The sequence below is a fragment of the Suricata suricatta genome, chromosome 11 (genome assembly GCF_006229205.1).
Source record: "Suricata suricatta isolate VVHF042 chromosome 11, meerkat_22Aug2017_6uvM2_HiC, whole genome shotgun sequence".
NCBI classification, from domain to species: Eukaryota; Metazoa; Chordata; class Mammalia; order Carnivora; family Herpestidae; genus Suricata; species Suricata suricatta.
Window position 1 is genome coordinate 101,339,392 of NC_043710.1, and position 21,465 is coordinate 101,360,856.

Consider the following 21,465-nt stretch of genomic DNA (forward strand, 5'->3'; position numbering starts at 1 on the left):
GCTCCTCCATAAGCCCATTGTTGAAGCTTTTTACTCCAAATTTTGGGAAATTTTGACCTTTCAAATTCTGGCTTTGCCCCATACTGGCCTTGGGACAACATGTGCACATCTTTGGACGGCCCTTTTTCTCGTCTGCTGTGTGAAATTAGTGCCTGATCAAAAAAGACCCACAAGACCCTGGAGGTGTGCTCTCTGGGATCAAGTGGAAGGAAAGGACTTGATCTCAATAAAGTATCTCTATTTTGCATGGTTCTGTAATTTTTAAATGTGTGAGTTTCATGCAAACCCTGGCGGTGGGTGTTGCTGAACATTTCGCTCACCTTAGGTGATTCTCTGTCCACATCCAGGCCTTCTTGCCCCTCTTCACCTGCACAGTAAGAAAAACTATGGAGCCTCTGTAAAGAAAAGTACATTTTCAAATAAACCCACGGGAGAGACCACATACCTCAAGGGAAGATTATTTAAAGACTCTAATTTTATCTGTAATCATCAAGCCATTAGGAAACTAGCATAAGAATAGATAGACAAGCTGGGGAATTAGACCCTAGTCTGTGAAAACTGCGAAGGGAAAAAGGCGGCATAAATTTGAACAGGGGACCAAGACACTGGTTAACTCTTGGGGAAAATATACATATTTAGATCCTTCTCTTATACCATGTGACCGTATATTCCGGATGCTTGAAGGATTGTCTAAACCCAATAGTGTTTGAGTGGCCGGGAAGACCTTTCTCCAAAAAACTTAACATTTTGAGAAGACATAATGAAGGAAATGACAAACTTAATTGCATTAAAAAGTAAACTTCTGTATTTAGGTAAATCAGAAAAGCTGTCATTTTTAAAGAACAAAAGCATAACAAATAAAAAATGCATGTTCCTAACACATCAAGAGCTCATACATGTTGGTAAACCCGATGCAGAGCTCTCTCCAGTAGAGAGATGGGAACAGGCTAAGAATAGACTGCTCACAAAAGAATTCACGTACCCAGCAAGAGAAAAAAGTTCAACCACATTTGGAAAGAAATGCAACTTTAAACTATTCACCCTTCCAATTAGCAGAAATCGAAACACTGGTAATACTCAGTGCCCTACGGGAGCTGCCCCTCCACTGCTATGGAAACCTAATTTATTACAACTTTCCTGAAAAGCAGTTTGGTCTTAAAATATTTGCTCTCACAGTATTACTAATATTATGCAAATTTTATTAGTTTTGGATCTACTGTTTGCCCTTCTAGGAAAAATTCCTCAGGAAATAAGCACAGTTAACAGGCCAAGATCGAGGACCACAAAGTTACTTGTAATAAAAAACAAAACAAAAACCTACATTCATTAGAAGAACAGTTCGGGGAGTCAGAGTATATATTAGAATATCTGGCCAGAATTTCTAATGGTCCGAGGACGTGCTCTTTTCCATAAGCAGGGTTTATCACTGTGCGCGTACATAAGCAAACATGCATGCGTATGCACAGATCAACGATGCGGGGAGCAGAATACCCGGAAGAGGACTGGCAGGAAAGAGGCCCAAGTATGAACAGTAGCTGACGCTGCGTCACGACTTCGTGAGGTTTCCTTCCTCCCCACTTCTTAGTGCAACTTGCAGTGCTTCAGTGATCAGGGGAAAAAATAAATTGAAAAAGAAAAAACAGTATTTAGACATGTAAATGCCTAGAAAGCTTGAGCATGAAAGGACCATGAAGCACAAAGAGGAGGAGAAAGGATCGTGGTGGGCGGCGGGGGAGGGGCGCATTTCTAAGAGCAGCTGCCAGGCCTCTGGAACCCCTCCGGCTGCAGTTGACTTCAGAAAACGCACACAACGTTCTGGTCTCGGTGACCTCATGTCAGGAACATCATTGAAACCTACGAACGTCCTGGCGTCAGAGCCGGCCGACCCCTAATCGCCCCTGCGCGCCCTCCGCCCAGGTCCCCTGCTCATACTTCTGTGGTGGCCATTGCAGCCCGTGCTTACCTGGTGTGCATGTCGTCCAGTGACGGACACCTTCCTGAGGAGAAGGCCGCCTTAATGCTGGTGGCCGCTGACGCTTCACATAACATCGTGTAGACATGCCGTGATCGGTCGCTGGAGAGGGAGAACATTTTTTTAATCAACCATTCTAGTTAATAAACATGGAGAAATAGCCTTAAGAAAAAAGCATGACCTCATGACTTGGTGCCAGAACCTGGAATGGTGGGAAGCAGGAGAGCAACAGTAGGAAGAAGGGATGGTTGAGAGAGAGAATATTTATCATGAATCACTATGTGAACTCTGGCACCTTTAAAAAAAAAAAAAACCACCACTACACAAGTCCATTACCAAGGGCCTTAAGAATGTTCCAACACAAGACACGGGAGCTCTCCTCTACCTGATCTTTTTCTATGGCAGCTCTCCCCTGGAATCACTTTTTTTTTTTTAATGTTTATTTTTGAGGGTGGGGAAGGGGCAAGGGGGAGAGGGAGGGAGGGAGGGAGACCAGCTGCCAGCCTGCCCCTGACCGGCTCTCCAACCAAACCTCCCGTAGCTGAGCACATTCCTTAAGCTTCATTCTGTTTAAGATTTTACCCGGTTTTTAAAGGCCATTTGTTTGGGCTCTTTTTAAAGCCCCACAGCCCTCAGGGACAGATACGGGGAGTTACAAATCGGTTCTGTCCACACAGTGCAGATTATACTCCCTAGTTAAATGGTTGCACGCACCCACTTGCTGTTGACCGCTGCGGCGCGTGGGGGCGGCGCGTGGCGAGGCGTCCTGCTGACGCCCGGCGCCCCGCCCCGCCCGCCCCTGCAGATCAGGAGATCCTGCGCCGGCTGGAGAAGGAGAAGATCCTGGTGTTCACGCCGTCGCGGCGCGTGCAGGGAAGGCGAGTGGTGTGCTACGACGACAGGTTCATCGTGAAGCTGGCTTTCGAGTCGGACGGGATCATCGTGTCCAATGACAACTACAGGGACCTGGCCAACGAGAAACCCGAGTGGAAGAAGTTCATCGACGAGCGGTTGTTGATGTACTCGTTTGTCAACGACAAGTAAGCCAGACCCTTCGCTTCCCGGGCGCCACGCCGCCCCTGGCACCGCTCCGGGAGCCCCTGCCGTGTGCCACGTGCCTCCCCGCCACTGATGTCCCCCCCCCCCCGCCACCCTCCGGGGGAGTCAGGAAAACTGCGGAGTCGTGCCTCCAGAGGCCGCGGGGGAGCGACAGGCCCTGCCCTGCAAGACACGGCAGAGCGAGTCTGTCATCACTGGCGGGGACAGTTCCCAACTTCCGAGATGGCAGATTTTGAACATGTTGACCCCCAAACACTGCCTTCCAAAGTCTACTTCCAGCGTTGATAGCTTAAATATTTCTGAATACTTTAAGTGCATGATTGGACAGATGACATGAAAGCAGGTCTGAGAAATATTAACAGATATGTGGGGAAAGCTCACCTGTCGATAATCAAAAATGCAAACTAAGTCTACCAAGAACATTTTGCCCATTTGATTGACAAAAATGTTTTTCACGTGCTTTATGCTGTGGAAGATGTAGTGAAACTGATAGTTTGGTTTAGCAGGAGCCTTGAAAATGCATACACCCCCTCAGGCTGGTCATCTCATTCCTTGGAATCTAGGCACTGGGGACAAAAGACCGGAGATGCTCCTTTCTGTCTTACTTATAAATGCAGCAATTGAGAGGCCACTTGAAGGTACAGTAGAGAAACCAGTTAGGTCGCTGGCATATTCCATTTCGTGGAATATTCTCCAGCCCTCTGGTATTATGATTACGAGGGCTATTTGTTAAGACAACAAGGCACAAAATTATATTAGGAAAGTGTATCACCCTGCAAAATGGAGCTGATACCTCAAGGGCTCACTGTCACTGGAACGGGCCAGGGTGGGGGTGTCCCATCTTCGAGTCGTTCCCTCCTCTCCCTGCCCCTCTTACTACTGCACCAGAGCGAGGGTCATGAAGCCCTTACAAAATCCCAAGACTAACAGGAACAAAGAATTATTGAGAATATGCAAGGCTCCAAACTTACTTGAATTAAGACAAAAATTTTGGCTCGACAAAATTTTGTTCTAAGAAAGCTTTGTGTACTGAGTTTTTTATCCCATAAACTTGGGGTCAAAATACTTGATTCTAAGCGATGAATCACGGGAATCTACCCCCAAAGCCAAGAACACACTGTACACACTATATGTTAGCCAACTTGACAACAAATTATATTAAAGATTAAAAAAAATTTTTTTGTAAATACCTTTGAGTGAATCCATCTCAACCTTCTGTCTTCAGAATTCAATTATCAGCCTCTTATTTAGGTGTCATCTTGTGTTCTGTCCTTGACAGGTTCATGCCCCCTGATGACCCCCTCGGCAGACACGGCCCGAGCCTGGATAATTTTCTGAGGAAGAAACCTATTGTTCCTGAACACAAAAAACAGCCTTGTCCATATGGTAACTCTCTTCATAAGTATTTAATTTATGCCTTTTTTAAAAGTTGATTTATTTAATTTCTTGAGAGAGATACTGAGCATGAGAGGGAAAGGGAAAGGGGCAGGGAGAGAGGGAGAGAGCGAGAATCCCAAGCAGGCTCCAGCTGTGAGTGCAGAGCCCTGTTCGTGGCTCAATCTCACCAACCATGAGATCGTGACCTGGACCAAAATCAAGAGTCAAGACGTTTAACTGACTGAACTGCTCAAGTGCCCTAATATATGCCTTTAGAGCACAATAAGTCATGAAACTCCTGTTAATAAAAATATTTTAAATTTCACCTGGCATCATAGGTGGTTCTTTGAATTGTAATTAAATTTAAGGAAAGCCTTAGCGCTGAAAAAGTCATTATTTGACCTTTTGGGCTTGGTGCAGATGCACTTCCCAGAGTTAAAACGTGGTTCCAAAAACTCAGCTAATGCTCCGTGGAGTTAGTGGTCGGGCAGGTAAGAAGGCAGAGCTGCCCCCCCCCCCCCCGCAGGCAGGGCAGCCCGTTTTGCTCTTCCCCCCATGCCCCATGCCCACCTTATCAGGAAGCCTTACCAGGAGGAGCATGGGCACGTGGGAGTTGGGGCCTCTGGGGGTGACTCGATGGCACTGAGGTGAGGACCACTGGAAGGCGGCCCTTCCCACAAGTAGGGAGCAGAGGGTCAATGCCAAGCCCCCCCCCCACCCCACCCCCCCCGCGTCTTTCACAGCCCCAACAGCAGTGCCACGCGCAGCGGGGACAGGCGCTGTGCCCCTTTGCCTCACGAGCTTGCCTCTCCGCAGGGAAGAAGTGCACGTACGGCCACAAGTGCAAGTACTACCACCCCGAGAGGGGCAGTCAGCCGCAGCGGTCAGTGGCCGACGAGCTCCGGGCCATGTCCAGAAACACCGCGGCCAAAACCGCCAACGAGGGCGGGCTGGTGAAGAGCAACAGCGTCCCCTGCACCACGAAAGCAGACAGTGCCTCGGACGTCAAGCGCGGCGCTCCCAAGAGGCAGTCGGACCCCAGCATAAGGACTCAAGTCTACCAAGACCTCGAGGAAAAGCTGCCCACCAAAAACAAATTGGAAACCAGGTCTGTACCTTCTTTAGTTAGCATCCCGGCGACTTCGACCGCAAAACCCCAAAGCACTGCGTCTCTAAGCAATGGCCTTCCATCCGGAGTTCACTTCCCACCTCAGGATCCAAGACCACAGGGGCAGTATCCTCCGATGCTGATGGCAACCAAAAATCACGGCGCGCCCATGCCTTACGACCAGTACCCCAAATGCGACTCGCCGGTGGACATCGGGTACTACTCCATGCTGAACGCCTACTCGAACCTGAGCCTGTCCGGCCCGCGCAGCCCCGAGCGGCGTTTCTCCTTGGACACGGACTACAGGGTGAGCTCCGTGGCCTCCGACGGCAGCAGCGAAGGCAGCGTGAGCTGCGGGAGCAGCGACTCGTACGTGGGCTACAGCGACCGGTCGTACGTCAGTTCTCCCGACCCGCAGCTGGAGGAGAACTTGAAGTGTCAGCACGTGCACGCGCACAGCCGCCTTAATTCCCAGCCCTTCCTGCAGAACTTCCACGACCCCGTGGCCAGAGTGCAGAGCTACGGCCACGAAGAACCAAAGTACCACCCCAAGCCGCCGCTCCCGCACCTGGCCGTGCACCTGCAGCACCCCGCCGTGGGCGCCCGCGCCAGCTGTCCCGGCGACTACCCGTCCCCGCCCGGCTCCGCCCACTCCAAGGCCCCGCACCTGGGGCGCGCCCTGGTGGCCACCCGGCTAGACAGCATCTCCGACTCGCGGCTCTACGACAGCTCGCCCTCCCGGCAGAGGAAGCCTTACTCGCTCCAGGAGGGGCTGGGGGGCTGGGAGAGGCCGGGGTACGGCGTGGACGCCTACGGCTACCGGCAGACCTACTCCTTGCCCGACAGCTCCACGCAGCCCTGCTACGAGCAGTTCACCTTCCAGAGCCTCCCCGAGCAGCAGGAGCCCGCCTGGCGCGTGCCCTACTGCGGGCCGCCCCCGGACCCCCCGAGGTACCAGGACAGCCGGGAGAAGATCTACGTCAACCTGTGCAACATCTTCCCGCCCGAGCTCGTGAGGACGGTCATGAAAAGGAACCCTCACGTGACAGACGCCCAGCAGCTGGCGGCGGCCATTCTGGTGGAGAAGTCCCAGCTGGGTTACTGAGGGACGATGCATCTTCGAGGTGTGGAGTCGTTTTTCGTTCAGCTCAAAGGCTGAGGGAGGTTTGCTACAATAGCACATGTGATCTCCTTCTGGGCAAGGAGGTTCTATAGTATCCATTTCTGTGAAGTACTGTATCATGGAATCTGTACGTGTGGTCCCCACGTAGTGGACGTATCACGGGATTGCTTTACGTGGAAACGTTGTCGTCTTCGTCGTCGGTTTTTTGTTTTTCTGTTTTTTTTTAACATTTCCTTTTTAAAGCTATATCCTTGGCTGGAAATTTCTCCAGTTTGGTTTATTAGATGTCTCTGTGATCTTTGATATTCCTCTTTGGTGCATCAGGGGTTTATATGCAGCACTTTTTATCCTTGTTTCGTGTTTTCTTAACTTGGTGTTTGTCTATCAATTGCGAGCAATTACAATACCTTCCGAACGTTGAACATTTGACTAGACCCTAGCCAACTATTTTTTCAAGCCAAGCTTAATTGGAATCTTTTACAGCTTTTTAAGTTATTTTTATTTGGGGAAAGTGGGCTTCTTTGTGCTATAATCATTATTTATAGAAACCAAGATATACTATCACACTGACTTTCTATTTTAAACAAAATGGAAGTTACCAGTTAACATTGAAATGGGTAACCGTCTATATATTAGAATGATTGACAATATGGCACTTTGTTTTATTTTTGTTTGGATTTTTTTTCCCCTGTTAAGTAATGAGTTAAGATGGTTGATTTAAAGGAAAGCAGATGCAATCAATGGGAAAAAATGGTTTCCATTTTATTTCTTTTTCATACGGAATAAGGCAAAGAGCCGTGGGTGCTCCAGCGTAGAGCTCTGTTACCCAGCCGTGATGTGCTTCTAGACGGTGGAAATGGAATTGAATTCCCAGCTTCTCCGTAACCGGTGTTTTTAATGTATTCATCTTTTCGTTTCGGGGGCACAACAAGACTGGATAAAATAACCCTTTCACAATACTTGCCTGTTTTTAATGAATCTAATTATTCTCAATGCAACTTTTATATTTAATATACTCATTAGCTTTCCTGCTATTTATCAAGGCTGGCCTGAGGGGGGTTGTGCGTTGAGGGTATGCAAAGCTGACCAGCACTGCACTAGAGGGAAGCGGGGAGGTGTGCTCGGCAGTGGTAACTTCAGACGTTTGTAAGATAGTGTATATTTCCCATTTTCCTGAAGGTAGTTTTTTTGGGGGGGTGGGGGCTGTTATATTATTAAGGCCAGATTCTTGCCACAAATAGTGTAGTTTTAGCTACAGACTAAAGTCTGTTCTAGTATTAGTAAGGGATATTTCTGGTTTCAAAGTCATGGGTTTTGCTCGATGCGAATTCATTTTTGTCCTGTGAAGATGGACGTCGCAGGGGGCGGCAGACGGCGCTGTGGTTGGGAGGGCCTCACTGTGGTGTCCAGGCTTTGACTTGTGTCTGGTGTGACAGACTCCTCGGCTCTGTCTGTCGTCTGCCTCGAGGCCCCGGTTATTCTGACCGTCCTACACGCTGCAGTTTGAAGTAAGGCCCTGAAAAGCCAGAACGTACCTTTTACTGTTGATACAAATTGTATCTTTTTAACTCTAAGAACTATTTTGATTTGTAGATCTAGTGAAAACACAAATGTGTAACTATGATTAGACTTTTGGGCAACATTTTATCCCTTATTTAAAAACAAAATTTTAAAGTAAAATTGAGGTCTAGAATAGGGTAGAGCATAAAAAGTAACAATTTAGGTAAATAAAAGTGTCTGTGTTAGTTTTATATAATACATTAAAATCTATTAAATACATTTATTGGCATTTTCTTTCTCCTAAAACTTACCTAGTGAGAACTTAAAAAAATAAAGGTAAAATGCTGCCTGAAAATAATGTCCAAGCACCTTTGACTAGGATAACATTTTCACTACTTGTGTGACACCGTGTGTCGCATGAAGTAGGATTTGGGTACACAGTAAATGCTTCTAAAAGGCATTGTGCATATTGACATATCCAATAATCTGAACCGTGTTCAGCAAACTTAATTCAGGAAAGTGGTGTTCTACACAATTATTGCTGTTGTTTTTGGGGTCAGCGTGGCCCCCGTCTGTGCCCGGAAACAGTGCGGGCGGCGCCACGCCGACCCTTCTGCGTGGAGTCTGAGTGGGACTCTGTCCGAGTTTCAGTGCAGAGGCTACATGAGCGCCACGGCTGCGGTCACCAGCGTGGAGTACCTTTCACAGTGGTCCTGTTCTGAGCGTTTTGTTGTTTTTTTTTTTTAAGTGTGAAATCATTTTTAAATTCTAGGTTTTGCTTCCATTTTCTTAGGTTTAGCATTTCCCTTATCTGAAGGTTCTGCCAAACTTTACTACATTTATTTAAATGAGGCCTTTGGTGAAATGTCCTACTTCTCGTGTGACCTGCCCGTGTGTGTAGCTGTCTGTCACTGCTTCCTGGCTTCTAGACGGAGGCAAAATAGTGTGGCCTGTCCCGGCCTGTCCTGAAGAGCTCTGACCTACTCACACTGAAATTCTTCGGTATAATTCACTGTGAGTTACGAAATAGCAATTTTCTTAGGTCACGAGGACGGCTCGTCCCCCTCTCTCATGTCTTTTCACCACCCATGTTGCTTTCAGAGGTTAAGAAGGAGATGGTTGGCAGACTTTAGATACAGCGAATTCTTAATTATCTAAAGCAATAAGTAAAAGGTCCATCATTAATTGAAGTGTGTAGCTGGTCCCGAACCTTCACTGTTGCCAAAACTTTCACCTTTATCCTGTCTTTCACCAGACTTGCTAATAAATAACTGGAAAGGGAGGGAGGTAAGTAGGAAAACTGCTCCAAGCGGTCAGCTGAGAGACGAGAATGAATTCAGACTGGAATATTCTGCCCTGAATGACAGACAATTGACTGTACTTTGCACAGTAACTAGCCGGTTCCTTGTCTCTGTCTCGGGACAGAGGGAGTAGCATCCGGCTGGCCAGGTACTGGCCGTCAGCGTTTCCTCCTTTCTTGCACGTGATAACCTAAGTTTTCAGTCTCTGTATGATCTCTGTATCCTGATAGAGTTTGTCATTGACCTCAATATTTGAAAGAAATGCACACCAGTATAAAATGTTTGATACTGGTAGAAACTTGAACTTTGTGCTTTTATGAAATTTCCTTTATGAGAATATGTAATAGAACTAATAAGAGCAGTTTTATATGTACATATACATACATGCATACCTATTTGTCATGAAGTAGTAAACGCAGGAGGGTGTCCGCCTTCAGGGGCTAACGTTCCCTTCGCTGAGCTCTCTTTCTCCGAGTTGCAGATGACCAAGCCTGGAGTCTGGCCGACCAATGATAAGATTTAGAACCACTTGAATGGAAAGCAACTCATCAATGGTTTTATTCCTGGTATTTTTAAAGAGTTATTTTGATAATTTTAATAGAATGTGTAATTTTAAAACAAAAAACAACTTTAAAGTAGTATTGATTATACAGATAATTATTTAACATGTCTTTTATGGATGTATCTATGTATATGGACAGTAATATATTTATAAAACAAATATCCTTTGATGACATTGTAGCTGTTAGTGTGTGATAGGCTAGAGGCTGCCTCCTGACCGGGAGGGGTGTGTGTGCCGAAAACTCTCTAGCTGTTTTCCCCCAAGGTAAGGGCACTGACCCTAAGGTGTATTTGGTTTTCGTTCTCATTTTTGCTATCCAACTTCCTTCTTATAAGATGAGCTTCCTAGGTATACACCAGCCAGTCGCCTGGAGTATGATATACATGAACTGCACACGCACATGAGAGTAAGCAGAGTTAATAAAAGTAAGGAAACATGCGTTTTTTGCAATTGGTCCGGGAAACTCCCTAGGACAGAGGTGGACAGGCTTTTCTGTAAAGGATCAGTCACTGATTCAGGCTTTGAGAATCACACGTGCTCTATCAACTGCTTACCTCTGCACTTAGAGCATGACAGCAGCCACGGGCAGGAACATCCATGAGCCGTGTGGCCGGGCAGCAATAGAACTTGACTTAGAGACCCGGTGGCCGGCCAGTCCACTCATCTCTGTCCTAGAGGGAGAAAAACAGGCATGTGAAGCAGTGAGCTCTGAAGCAGGTTAACCTAAGAAGTGAGAACCGTATTTCAGTTGATGCTATTGATGGTCTTCAGAAGAAGATTGTGAGTCCCTCCTATTAAAGCATCTTAACTTACTTGTTTATTCAGCCACACTCATTACATGTTAGAGACGTTTCGTAATGTTTAACCACACACACAGAGCATTCGGTCAACAGATGTTTTACTAAGCATTGAATTTTTTTCATGAACTTCGTATTTCTATTAAGAAATGGGAACACCTTGCCTACATTTTCGGTTTTAAGGGCCTTACGGACCAAAAATTCTGTTGTTATTTGAAATTTAGCATGTCATTAGCCACAAAATACTTTAAAGACTGCATTTATCCGTTACATCTTTCTGGGTTTTCAACTTCTAAAAAAAAAAAAATGACAGATATGCCCTTCTTTATAAGTGGTTTTAAAAAAGATCAACATATTGTAATTTCACGTACTATAGCTTTATTCTGTAAGACTTGCAATTGTGACTAGTGTAACTGTAGCAATAACGTGAGTGCATTGGCTGTATTGTGGCTTTCTTTATACAGAACCAAGTGTATCCCTGCTTCCTCTGTCCAGATCTTTAGTGTAGATTCTTGAGACACCTCAGGACTGTCCTCGCTGAATATTCTGAACATGGTCACGTGTGGGTTTAAATTCATCGGCACTACACACCGTGGGGCACGTTCACTCACAGCGCTTTACCAGTGCTGGTCACGTCTTCACGCCCTTCCCCAGGAACATTAAATAGTTTTGAACATTCCCATCCACTTGAGTTACACCGGATTTTAAAATTGGAATAGACTCTAGCCTGGGACAGCATTTACTGTTGGAAACGGTCACTTTTCCCCCTTTAATGCCATCGCTCCCGTCACATTAACACTGTCATGTGGTAGGAGTCGCTTTGCCCCTAAGGTCCGCAGCCTTTAAGATTGAAAAACAGTTTAAGGTTTTGACCATTCCGCAGTCAAAAATTTTCGGAAGAGCCAGTGCAGGTCTTAAATTAGTTTTATAAAAGTTGGAAAATTCCACTTTTCAACCATAAACCAAATCTGCCACTTGTCTCTCTAGGTATTTCGGATGAATAACCAATGGTGTGCTGTCCCTTAAAGCTTTTGGCCCCTCTCTTAAAGCAGCTTCTGTCTCTAGGGAAAAAGACCGTGAAAAGCAGTGGCTTGTTTGTAAGCGGTTTATGTGTTAGACTTTTTTAAAGTCTGTGTTTCCCAGCCCAAACCGGATACCACGAGCCTGCCGGCCTGCTCAGGATGTGAGCACAGCGCCGTGCGTGGCCACAGGCTCCTCGCGGCCCCTCCTGGGAGGCGGCTTCTCCCCGAACCGCGGCGGCGTGCCCACAGGAACCCCCATTCGGTCCTTCAGAATTTTCTTCAAGGATGTTTAGAACAACCATTGGACAAACTGATGTGATTCTATTTATCCTATGTCTGCTCTGTGTGTTTCTGTATTAGAATTTTTACAACTCCAAAAAAAAGCAGTATTTTAGACCTACTGGAAATTCCTATCAAAACAGCTATGTGATTCTGCCACTGAAAAAAAAATTAAAAAGTTCCTTTTTTCCATGGTGGTTTGTTTTTGTTTCACGAGGAAACAGACCTCCTGCAGCAGCACAAATGCTAAATAATTACCAGCATCTTTCTCTCCTCCTATGACCTGCCGGCACTCAGTGGGTGGTCACGGGCCCCCACAGGACACGCACAAGCCCCTTCTCCACGTGGTAGAGCCATCATGAGTTCATATGAAAATTGGAATTCAAGGCCAACTAGTCAGCCTTCCTTACCATTCTCATAATTACCCATCTAGGGTATCGCCAGCCTCACCTATTTCTGGCTTTCCACATCATCTCTTGTGGCCCGATGACGGCTTCAGGGTACACATGTTTGCTGCATCTGTCCCTGCCTGGACCGGTCTCCGTCCCCCAGCAGTGCCTGCTCTAAGGAGCTTCACTTCCCTTATTTTGGGACCTGCTGGGAATTGCAAATCCTCCCATTTCACATGTGGTCACAAACCCAAAATGGTATAATGATCTTCGTGATTTTAGCATATTCATGTTCTCTGTCAGTGTCTAAGAAACTGTTCTTTCCAGATCAGGTAAGGTTTTTTTCTCTTGTTTTTCAGGTGTGTGTGTGTGTGTGTGTGTGTGTGTGTGTGTGTGTGTGTGTGTGTGTGTGTGTGTGTGTGTGTGTGTGTGTGTGTGTGATTGCCAATGGATTTAGGTACTGTACTTCATCTCCATCAGCCGACTTCACTCTGATATTCAGCTATAATTGGCAGAGAATGCAGCATATTCCAAGTGGGTATTAGGAGATGTCGGACTGATAGTCTTCGGTGGGGTATCCGATGAGACTCCCCTGTGGGCCACTGCTAGTTTATGCCTCCCCCACCTCGTTTCTTGGTCCACAAAGGATTCATACACCTTGATGAATCAAGTAATGTGGGGGAAGGAAACAGCAACTGGAATCAACTAGAATGGTGAGTTTACTCAGAACAAGATAACTCTCCCCGGGTCTCTCACTGGTTAAATGTGTATATCAGCGTTTGTGCCTCAACCTCAGATGCTGGCTCAGAATCAGTGATGTTCATTTAGTGTTTTTCAAGACTTCTGGAAGCATTTTTTAAGGCTTTCAGACTTTTAAAGTAACCTTTGAAAAAATCCATTTGTCCCTGTGCACCTATCATTCTGGCCATTAAGAGGACGGCCCCTGGAGGCTGAGCCCCGCCGCACACCCTGCGGAGATGGCACCTTACTAGAGGGACCCCCCACCTCCTCTGCCGGGGTTGTGAGGGCGGAGCTAGACCCAGGCCTGAGCTCACACTTCACTGTTACCTAAATGTCAGGTATTTAAATACACAGCCCTTTCCAGATGTCCCCCCCAGAGCCTTCCTATCTATAGGGCTAAGTTGTGAAAGAGTTTCAGTGCTAACAAGCATCTCTGGTGTGATGGTTTCAGCGGCAGGGTCCCTTCCAGGAATGACAGTTCAACCTGTTTAAGGAGGTCTTGGCACCCTATTTCCATGCAACCCCATTTTAGGCCCTTCTTGGCTTAAGAGTTTTCTGTATATCAGAATAAGTATGTAAATCGTGTAACAAAAATTATTTTAAAAAGAAAAGGCACTTCCAGAAGCTCACAGCTCAGTAGGTCAAAGATGGCATTACTGCCCCACAGCCCCTGTTCCACTTTCCCCGGAGGTGCCGCTCAGCCCACCCCCCAGTGGCAAACGCCAGAGCCAGTCCAGCATGTGCTGCCTGTCTCAGGGAGACCGTGCACTTTTCTGGAACCACGGCAGATGAAATTGGGTGACTGTTTTTTCTCTTTGAGCACTTCCTCCTCGTTTACAACCGCTCCTCTCAAATCCAGAGAGGGCTGGCGGGCAGACCCCTCAAGTCTGAGGGTTCGGACTAATGAAACCACAGTCCTGTGCAAGAGGCATTATCCCTTTTTAGAAATGAGAGAATGAAGCAGCAGAAAGGTTCAAACCCTTGCTCAAAGGCAAATCCTTCTGCTTTCAAAAATGCTTTTTTCTCTTTGCTGTGCCGCAAGACTTGGCGTGGGCTGCTGGCCCAATGTTCGGGAATGAACGCCGTGCTCTGACTTCACCAGGGGCAGGGGAAGACTAGGAGAAACAGGACTCAGAACTCTGGTTTCTGTGCTCCCAGGCGCAAATAGGCTGTTGGCGGGAAGGAACAGCCAGCGATCCGCCTGTCCTGAGCCTGTGCTGACTGCAGGCCTGGGAAGCGTGTCCTGGGCCGGGACCCACGCCAGCCGGACCCAGCCGGCGGAGCAGCGCCCCCCGTGGCCCTAGAGAGTAACGGCAGTCCATTCAGGCTCGCGGCTCCAGCCCCGCACAGGGCCCTCGGGGGCTCCCGCCAAGCCCCCACTTAGCTTTCCGACTCTCACCCTACAGGGTCGGCTGCAACCCCTTTCCCGCGAAGCAGCTGCCATTTGCAGTTCCCAGGCCTGTATCTGCACAAATTCAGCATGAGCTTAGAGCCAGCCGAGTTTCGTCAGGCGGGCCCCCACGGTGCCCGCGGCTCCCCGGGACAGCTCCAGGAGGGACCGAACACTCAAAGCACAGGAAACAACGGCGTTTATGTGCACGTCCCACTCGCCCAATACCCTGCCCTCACCCCTCTTGTCACCATTCGCCTTGCTGGCAAGTGTGCATCCCGGCCGCCCCTCACCAAACACTGGAGTCCCAGGGCACAGGCTCTTCCACGCCCAGCCTTCTGTACTCTCCCCAACCCACTTGCCAAAGACGGAATTATCATTCCCCTTGAATAACTGTTTTGAACGTGCACACGAAAAGGTTTAGGAAAATACAACTTTAACTCCAAAGGAAGTGATTCCCTACGCTCCGGAGATTTACAGGTTTGCTAGGGATGTCACCACATTAACAGGACTGGGACCCAGCACGCTGCAAGTGGCGAACGCAGTGAATGTTAAAATGCCACGAATTCTGACTCTCTCAGGTGAGGACCAGAGCACATGCATGTCTAGTCCAAGCTCAGCTTCACGGGGGATGTGCCCACGTGGAGGCGGACAGCCGTGGGAGGGGGCCTGAACAGGACTGGGGGCCACCAGTGCCCAGGGCAGTTCAGTGAAGGTCCACCAGTTCCAGGTTCTTAAAAATCTCACTGCCTCCATCAGGCCCTTGACCTCACCACCACCCTCCCCAGCCCCACCCCGGCCCATCTCTCCCTGGTTCCCAGTCATCCAGCTTGGTCTGGAGTCTCAGCTCTGCCCTGACCCTCCCCAGCCAGAGGTTGCCTGGTGACACTGAGCTCACCAGATGGCAGTGGTCATGGGGGTGGGGAAAGAGGAGGGTGGCAGCTGGCCTTGGAAGACCCTGATCCATCTAACAGGAATTTAATATACAGGCTTCTGATGCCAGTTTCCAGATGGGTAGCAGGAAACACCAAGCATTTAAGGGGTGGCAAAGTGAACGTGTGAATCCAGCCACAAGATTTAGGGATGTTGCAAAAATCTATGTGCCTCAAGGACTGGGCAGACAGGCTCTGGAGGCCCCAGCAGAATAGGGGACAGAGGTCACAGCTGGCTTCCTCGGCTCCTAGGGAGCGGGGGGCGGGTGTATGTCCTAACTGGCCGTCTTCAGGGCTGTTTCTCCACCGCAATAGGCAGCAGCATGGCCAGACTGCCTTCGAGCCTTCTCTGCCAGCCCGGAGGGGCAAGCATGACTTCCCCGCCGTCGGCCTCGGGTCGGGGTCCACGGCCACCCCGGCCACCACCCGGTGACTCTGAACGCACGACCCTCCGAGCCCCGGCGTTCCTGAGGCCCGCTGTCCCAGAGGACAGCACACATCCCAACATTGCTCTTTCTGGTTGGGAGAAGACTGCCGTGCAAAGCGACAGTTGGGCAAAGGAGGAAAGTAACCCAGGGAGAGGTGGGTGGAGGGAACCAGAAGCTCCTGTGGGTGAATTCTGTGTTTTCCCACCTCCAACCCGTGACCAAGGGTCTGGCAAGCGTCCGACTCCTCTCTGGCCTAGAGCACAGCAGGGCTCACTCCTACTGGGGGGCGGGAAGGTGCCCGGATACAATGGGACGGGCATGAACTTTGCAGCCAGACCTGATGCCCCATCACCTCCCGGACGACCTTGGGCAGGTAAGTCTTTTATGGTGAAGTTCAGCCATGTCCTCTGTTGAAAAAGAGGAATATTGTTACCAAGCTTCCAGGAGCGCCCGTGTAATAAAACAGCCATGCAGGACGTCCAGCACCAGAACCCGGGACAAAACAGCGCTGAAAGACAGGAGTTCCATGTCTGGCCCGGAGATGGCGCCTCGCCCCCCACCTTTTCCTTCCCTCCCATCACACTACTCATGGCGGCTCCCAAGCCCTCCATGCAGCCCGATTACTGGATGTCGGGTTCACCACCTCCTGCCCACCCTCTGCTGGGCCTCGGGCCTCTGGGAACCACCACCTACCGGCCTCCATCAACCCCGCTTCTTTACACTCTATGGCTGGAGCTAACCTTCTAACGACACGCTTCCTAGAAGCCTTCAGCCGCCCATCTCCAGCTCCTCTCACACACTCACACACACACACACACACACACACACACACACACACACACACGGCCTGCGTGACAAGACAGATGCCTCATTACAATATGTGGAGCCCACTGGGTCCCTGTCACCTCTGCCACCCGCCCCTGCAGCCGTGATAGACTCTGGACCTCTGCCTCACCCACTGTGTGCACAGCCACACTCTCAGGCCCCCCCTCCCCCCGCTTCCTGCACCTGCATCTCGGCCTCGCCCACCCAAACAGACGCCCGGCTGCATAAACGCGGACCTCGCCCTCCAGCTCTGTCCGGCCTCTGCGACAAGAGGCCCGAGCCCTTCCAGGGCGGACCTCTGCGGAGACCTCTGTTGGGTCCTGGTGCTGCTTCAGAGGAGCTGTCAGCTCGCTCTCGCCCTCTGACCAAAACAGGGGTGCTAGGAGAGCAGGGGTGCATCAGGTTCCCCTTTTCTCTTTGACTCTCTGATTCAGTCAGTCGGTCGTCAACTGCCAAATGAGCTGCTGCTGAGGAGGTGCTGAAGAAGAAATACACGGAGACAACGAGCGAGGACCTTGAGGAGGTCAGAGTCCAAAGGGAACAAGGGAACCAATGCAGGATGCTTGCAACCAGTGACAGAGCTCTGGGCAGAAGGCCATTTTCACAGAGAAAGTACCGTGAGCCTGGGTCCCAGAGGGGGACTGCTATATGGGAGCAGAGAGCCTAAAAGTCAGAAGAAACCACGCACAGAGGCAAGGGGTGTGACAGAGCACCCTCCGAGGACAGGGGCTTACAGTGGCTAAGTTATTAAAGTGCATGGGGGGAGGGGCAAGCAGGGAGTCCCACTGAGGCCAGACTGCAGATGCCCCCATTGAGAAGCTCAGAATTGGGGCCTTGAAAGATCACGCGCTCCTGCGCGGCCCCACTGCTGAGCTGCCTTGACAACGCGGCTGTGGGGTCCCTGCAAATAGGGACTACAGGGGCCACTAAAAAGTCTGGAGATTCTTTGACAACATCTAAGGGGCAGAATGCAACTTTGAGGAGGTGGGTAAATCTAGCACCGCCTGCTGGTCCCTCCCCGCGAGCGTGCAAAGGAGACCAATGCAGCTGGCGGAAGAGGGGCCCTCTAGGGACACACCTCTGACATCAGATGAAACCCGACTTCCAGTTGGGGGATGCTTCGCCACCTGGCCATCCCGGACACGTTAAAATCTTGTGCCTGTCACAGAGCACCAGCCGGGCCACTGCCCCAGCCCCGGGGCAGCCCGCTGGCAGACATCATCCCAACCCTCCTTTTGCCCCGGCCAGCCCCACTGTCCACAGAACAACCAGAATATTCTCTCAGAATCGTGACAAAGGTCGGTCTGTCCCATTCAGAAAACCCTCGGTTGCCGATCCGGATACAACACGTCACCGCCAGGCCCCACTCCCCTGCTCCACGTGAAAGCCATCGGCTGCGGAGCTGGAGGCCAGATGTGCGGCTCGCCTGGGCCTTCGGTCCTCGCCATTGCGCGCGCCAGGAAAGCTGGACCACAGCCTGTCCCCGAGCATGGCCGAGGGCTCCCCTCCCCGCTCCTGCCGCTGCACCTGCCGCTGCACCTGCCGCTGCACCTGCCGCTGCACCTGCCGCTGCACCTGCCGCGGAGCAGCTTCCCCACCTCCCGGCGAGGGCGGAGGCTGCCCCACCAGCAGTGTTCCCAGCAGAGCGTCTTCCGACACCTCTGTCACCTGCACTGTTCCCTGGCTCCCCCACACGCCCCACGGCCACCGGCCGGCACCATTGCCACCCTCGGGAGACCATGTTTCTCTGTTGAAATCCAGCCCCGTACCCCTGGCCACTTCACAACAACTGTGCCCCCTCCTCCCCTCGAGGGGCGTTCTCTCCCCCTGCCGTTATCCCTCCCAGTCCCTTCCCTCACTTCAGCTCTTTCCTCAAGTGTCACCTTCTCAGCGAAGCCTTCTTGACCAGCAGCTATAAAACTGTAACTCCCAAGAGGGAGGGCCCAAGATGGCGCTTAGAGGACCCTGCACCCACCTCCCTTGTGGACACACCCAATCTTCCCCAAATCGCCACCTGGAAACAGAGCGATCCTCCTGCAGAACTGAGGGCTGAGGGCAGCTGCTGCTGTTCAGACACAGGACAAACGGGCCACAGACAGAAAAGTGGGAGAAACGAACCCCACGCTGGTGCTGCAAACTGTAGCAAGACCAAAGGACCCGGAGCAGATCTGTCTGCCCTGTGGGGGGAAAAGACAAAAACAAAAAACAAAACAAAACAAACCCACTACGTGTAGCAGGGTTCTTGCCCACAGGGACAGGACATCAAGGCCTTTCTGTCCAGGAAGCAGCTTCAGTCACTGCGATGGGCTCAGTGTGTTTTTACCCCAAAAACTGAGGCCAGCACAGTGAGGGGTTGCCTTTTATAAATTTTCTACTTCTTTGTCTTCTCTACATGGCAACATAGAGACATACAGTCTGATTGGGTGGTCTGTTACAGGGTCATAAGGAAGGTCACGTTCAGACACATAGAGTGATGAGGACTGTCACGTTCACTCAGATAGCCACGTTGCCTTCCCTTATTTTCATAGGTATTTTCCTCACCACTTTCCTTAGGGAGGCGGACTCTACCACAACAGTTTATTTTTTCTAATCATTTTTTTACATTTTCTTAAATGTTTTTTTAATTTATTTTTGAGAGAGAGAGAGAGAGTGAATTTGGAAGGGGCAAAGAGAGAGGGGGAGAGAGAGAATCCCAACCAGGCTCTGCACTATCAACACAGAGCCTGACTAGGGGCTCAATCTCATGAAACTTGAGATCATGAGCTGAGCTGAAATCAAGTGTGGGACGGACCGACTGAGCCACCCGGGCGCCCCCCAGAAAAGCTAGTTTAAAAGGAACCAGCTGTTGACCATCTGCCAAATGGTAAGAGGCCGTTGGGGCTCCAGGGTCAGGGCAGTTGATGGGTGCAACAGTTCATGTTCCCCTCCACTCGGATACCAAGGTCCTAGTGCCCAGGCCAGCCTGCCCCACGCCCAGCCTCGGGGCCCAATGCAGGCCCCACACCCACACCTGCTCAAGTCCAGGTTTCCCACCACAGTGGTCCCACCTCCTGCTCCCCTGACCCATGCCTGTGAGGGCTTTCATCAGCCCCCCCAACCCCCCCCAGGCACACACAGTCTACACAGGAGATGTTCCTACATAAAAGACTGAGAGGAGCTGTTCCACCTAATGCACAGAAACAAACACAAAGTCAAAGTGAGGAGACAAAGGAATATGTCGAAAAGAATAAGACAAAAACTTCAGAGAAAGAACTAAACAAAACAGAGATAAGCAATATTCCCAATAAAGAGTTCAAAGTAATGATCACCGTCAATACTACCCAAAGCAATGTACATGTTCAATGCAATCCCTATCAAAATACCACCAGCATTCTTCACAGAACTAGAACAAACAATCCTAAAATTTGTATGAAACCACAGAAGACCCTGAATAGCCAAAGCAATCCTGAAAAAGAAAACCAAAGCTGCAGGCATCACAATTCCGGACTTCAAGCTGTATTACAAAGCTGTCATCATCAAGACAGTATGGTACTGGCACAAAAACAGACACTTGGATCAATGGAACAGAACAGAGAACCCAGACATGGACCCGCAAACATATGGCAAACTAATCTGTGACAAAGCAGGAAAGAATATCCAAGGGAATAAAGACCGTCTCTTCAGCAAGTGGTGTTGGGAAAACTGGACAGCGACATGCAGAAGGATGAACACGGACCACTTTCTTACACCATACACAAAAATAAACTCCAAATGGATGAAAGACCTAAATATAAGACAGGAAGCCATCAAATACTAGAGGAGAAAGCAGGCAAAACCTCTTTGGCCTCGGCCACAGCAACATCTTACTCAACATGTCTCCAGAGGCAAGGGAAACAAAAGCAGAAAATGAACTATTGAGACCTCATCAGGATAAAAAGCTTCTGCATAGCAAAGGAAATAATCAGTAAAACTAAAAGACAATCCACGGAATGGGAGAAGATATTTGCAAATGACATATAAGATAAAAGGTTAGTATCCAAAATCCATAAAGAACTTATCTAACTCAACACCCAAAAAACCCCAAATAACCAGTGAGGAAATGAGCGAAAGCCATGAATAGACACTTCTCCAAAGAAGACACCCAGAGGTCTAAGAGGCCCATGGAAAATTCTCCACATCACTCATCATCAGGGAAATACGAATAAAAACCACAATGAGATACCACCTCACACCAATCAGAATGACTAAACAACTCAGGCAACAACAGATGTTGGCGAGAATGTGGAGAAAGATTATCTTCTTTGCACTGCTGGTGGGAATGAAAACTGGCACAGCTACTCTGAAAAACACTGTGGAGATTCCTCAGAAAGTTACAAATAGACCCAGCAACTGCACTGCGAGGCATTTATCCAAGGGACACGGGTGCGCTGCTTCAAAGGGGCACATGCACCCCAGTGTTTATAGCAGTGCTGTAGACAATAGCCAGAGTATGGAAAGAGCCCAAATGTCCATCGAAGGATAAATGGATAAAGAAGGGGTATGTGTGTGTGTGTGTGTGTGTGTGTGTGTGTAAATATATACATACCACACAGTGGAATAATATTGAGCAATCAAAAAGAATGAAATCTTGCCATTTGCAACTATGTGGATGGAACTAGAAGGTATTATGCTAAGTGAAGTA

General features: G+C 49.3%; 1 protein-coding gene across 5 annotated transcripts in view; it reads left to right on the top strand.

The window, feature by feature from the left end:
• Positions 1–12,292, top strand: part of ZC3H12C (zinc finger CCCH-type containing 12C) — a 78,026-nt gene extending 65,734 nt beyond the window's left edge. For all 5 annotated transcript variants that reach the window (XM_029956393.1, XM_029956396.1, XM_029956395.1 and 2 more), the window contains 3 exons: positions 2,778–3,012; positions 4,311–4,417; positions 5,225–12,292. In XM_029956393.1, the coding sequence (XP_029812253.1) occupies positions 2,778–3,012; positions 4,311–4,417; positions 5,225–6,621 (1,739 nt within the window). In that variant the 3' untranslated portion in view covers positions 6,622–12,292. The remainder of the gene's footprint in view (positions 1–2,777; positions 3,013–4,310; positions 4,418–5,224) is intronic.
• Positions 12,293–21,465: the final 9,173 nt, after the last annotated feature.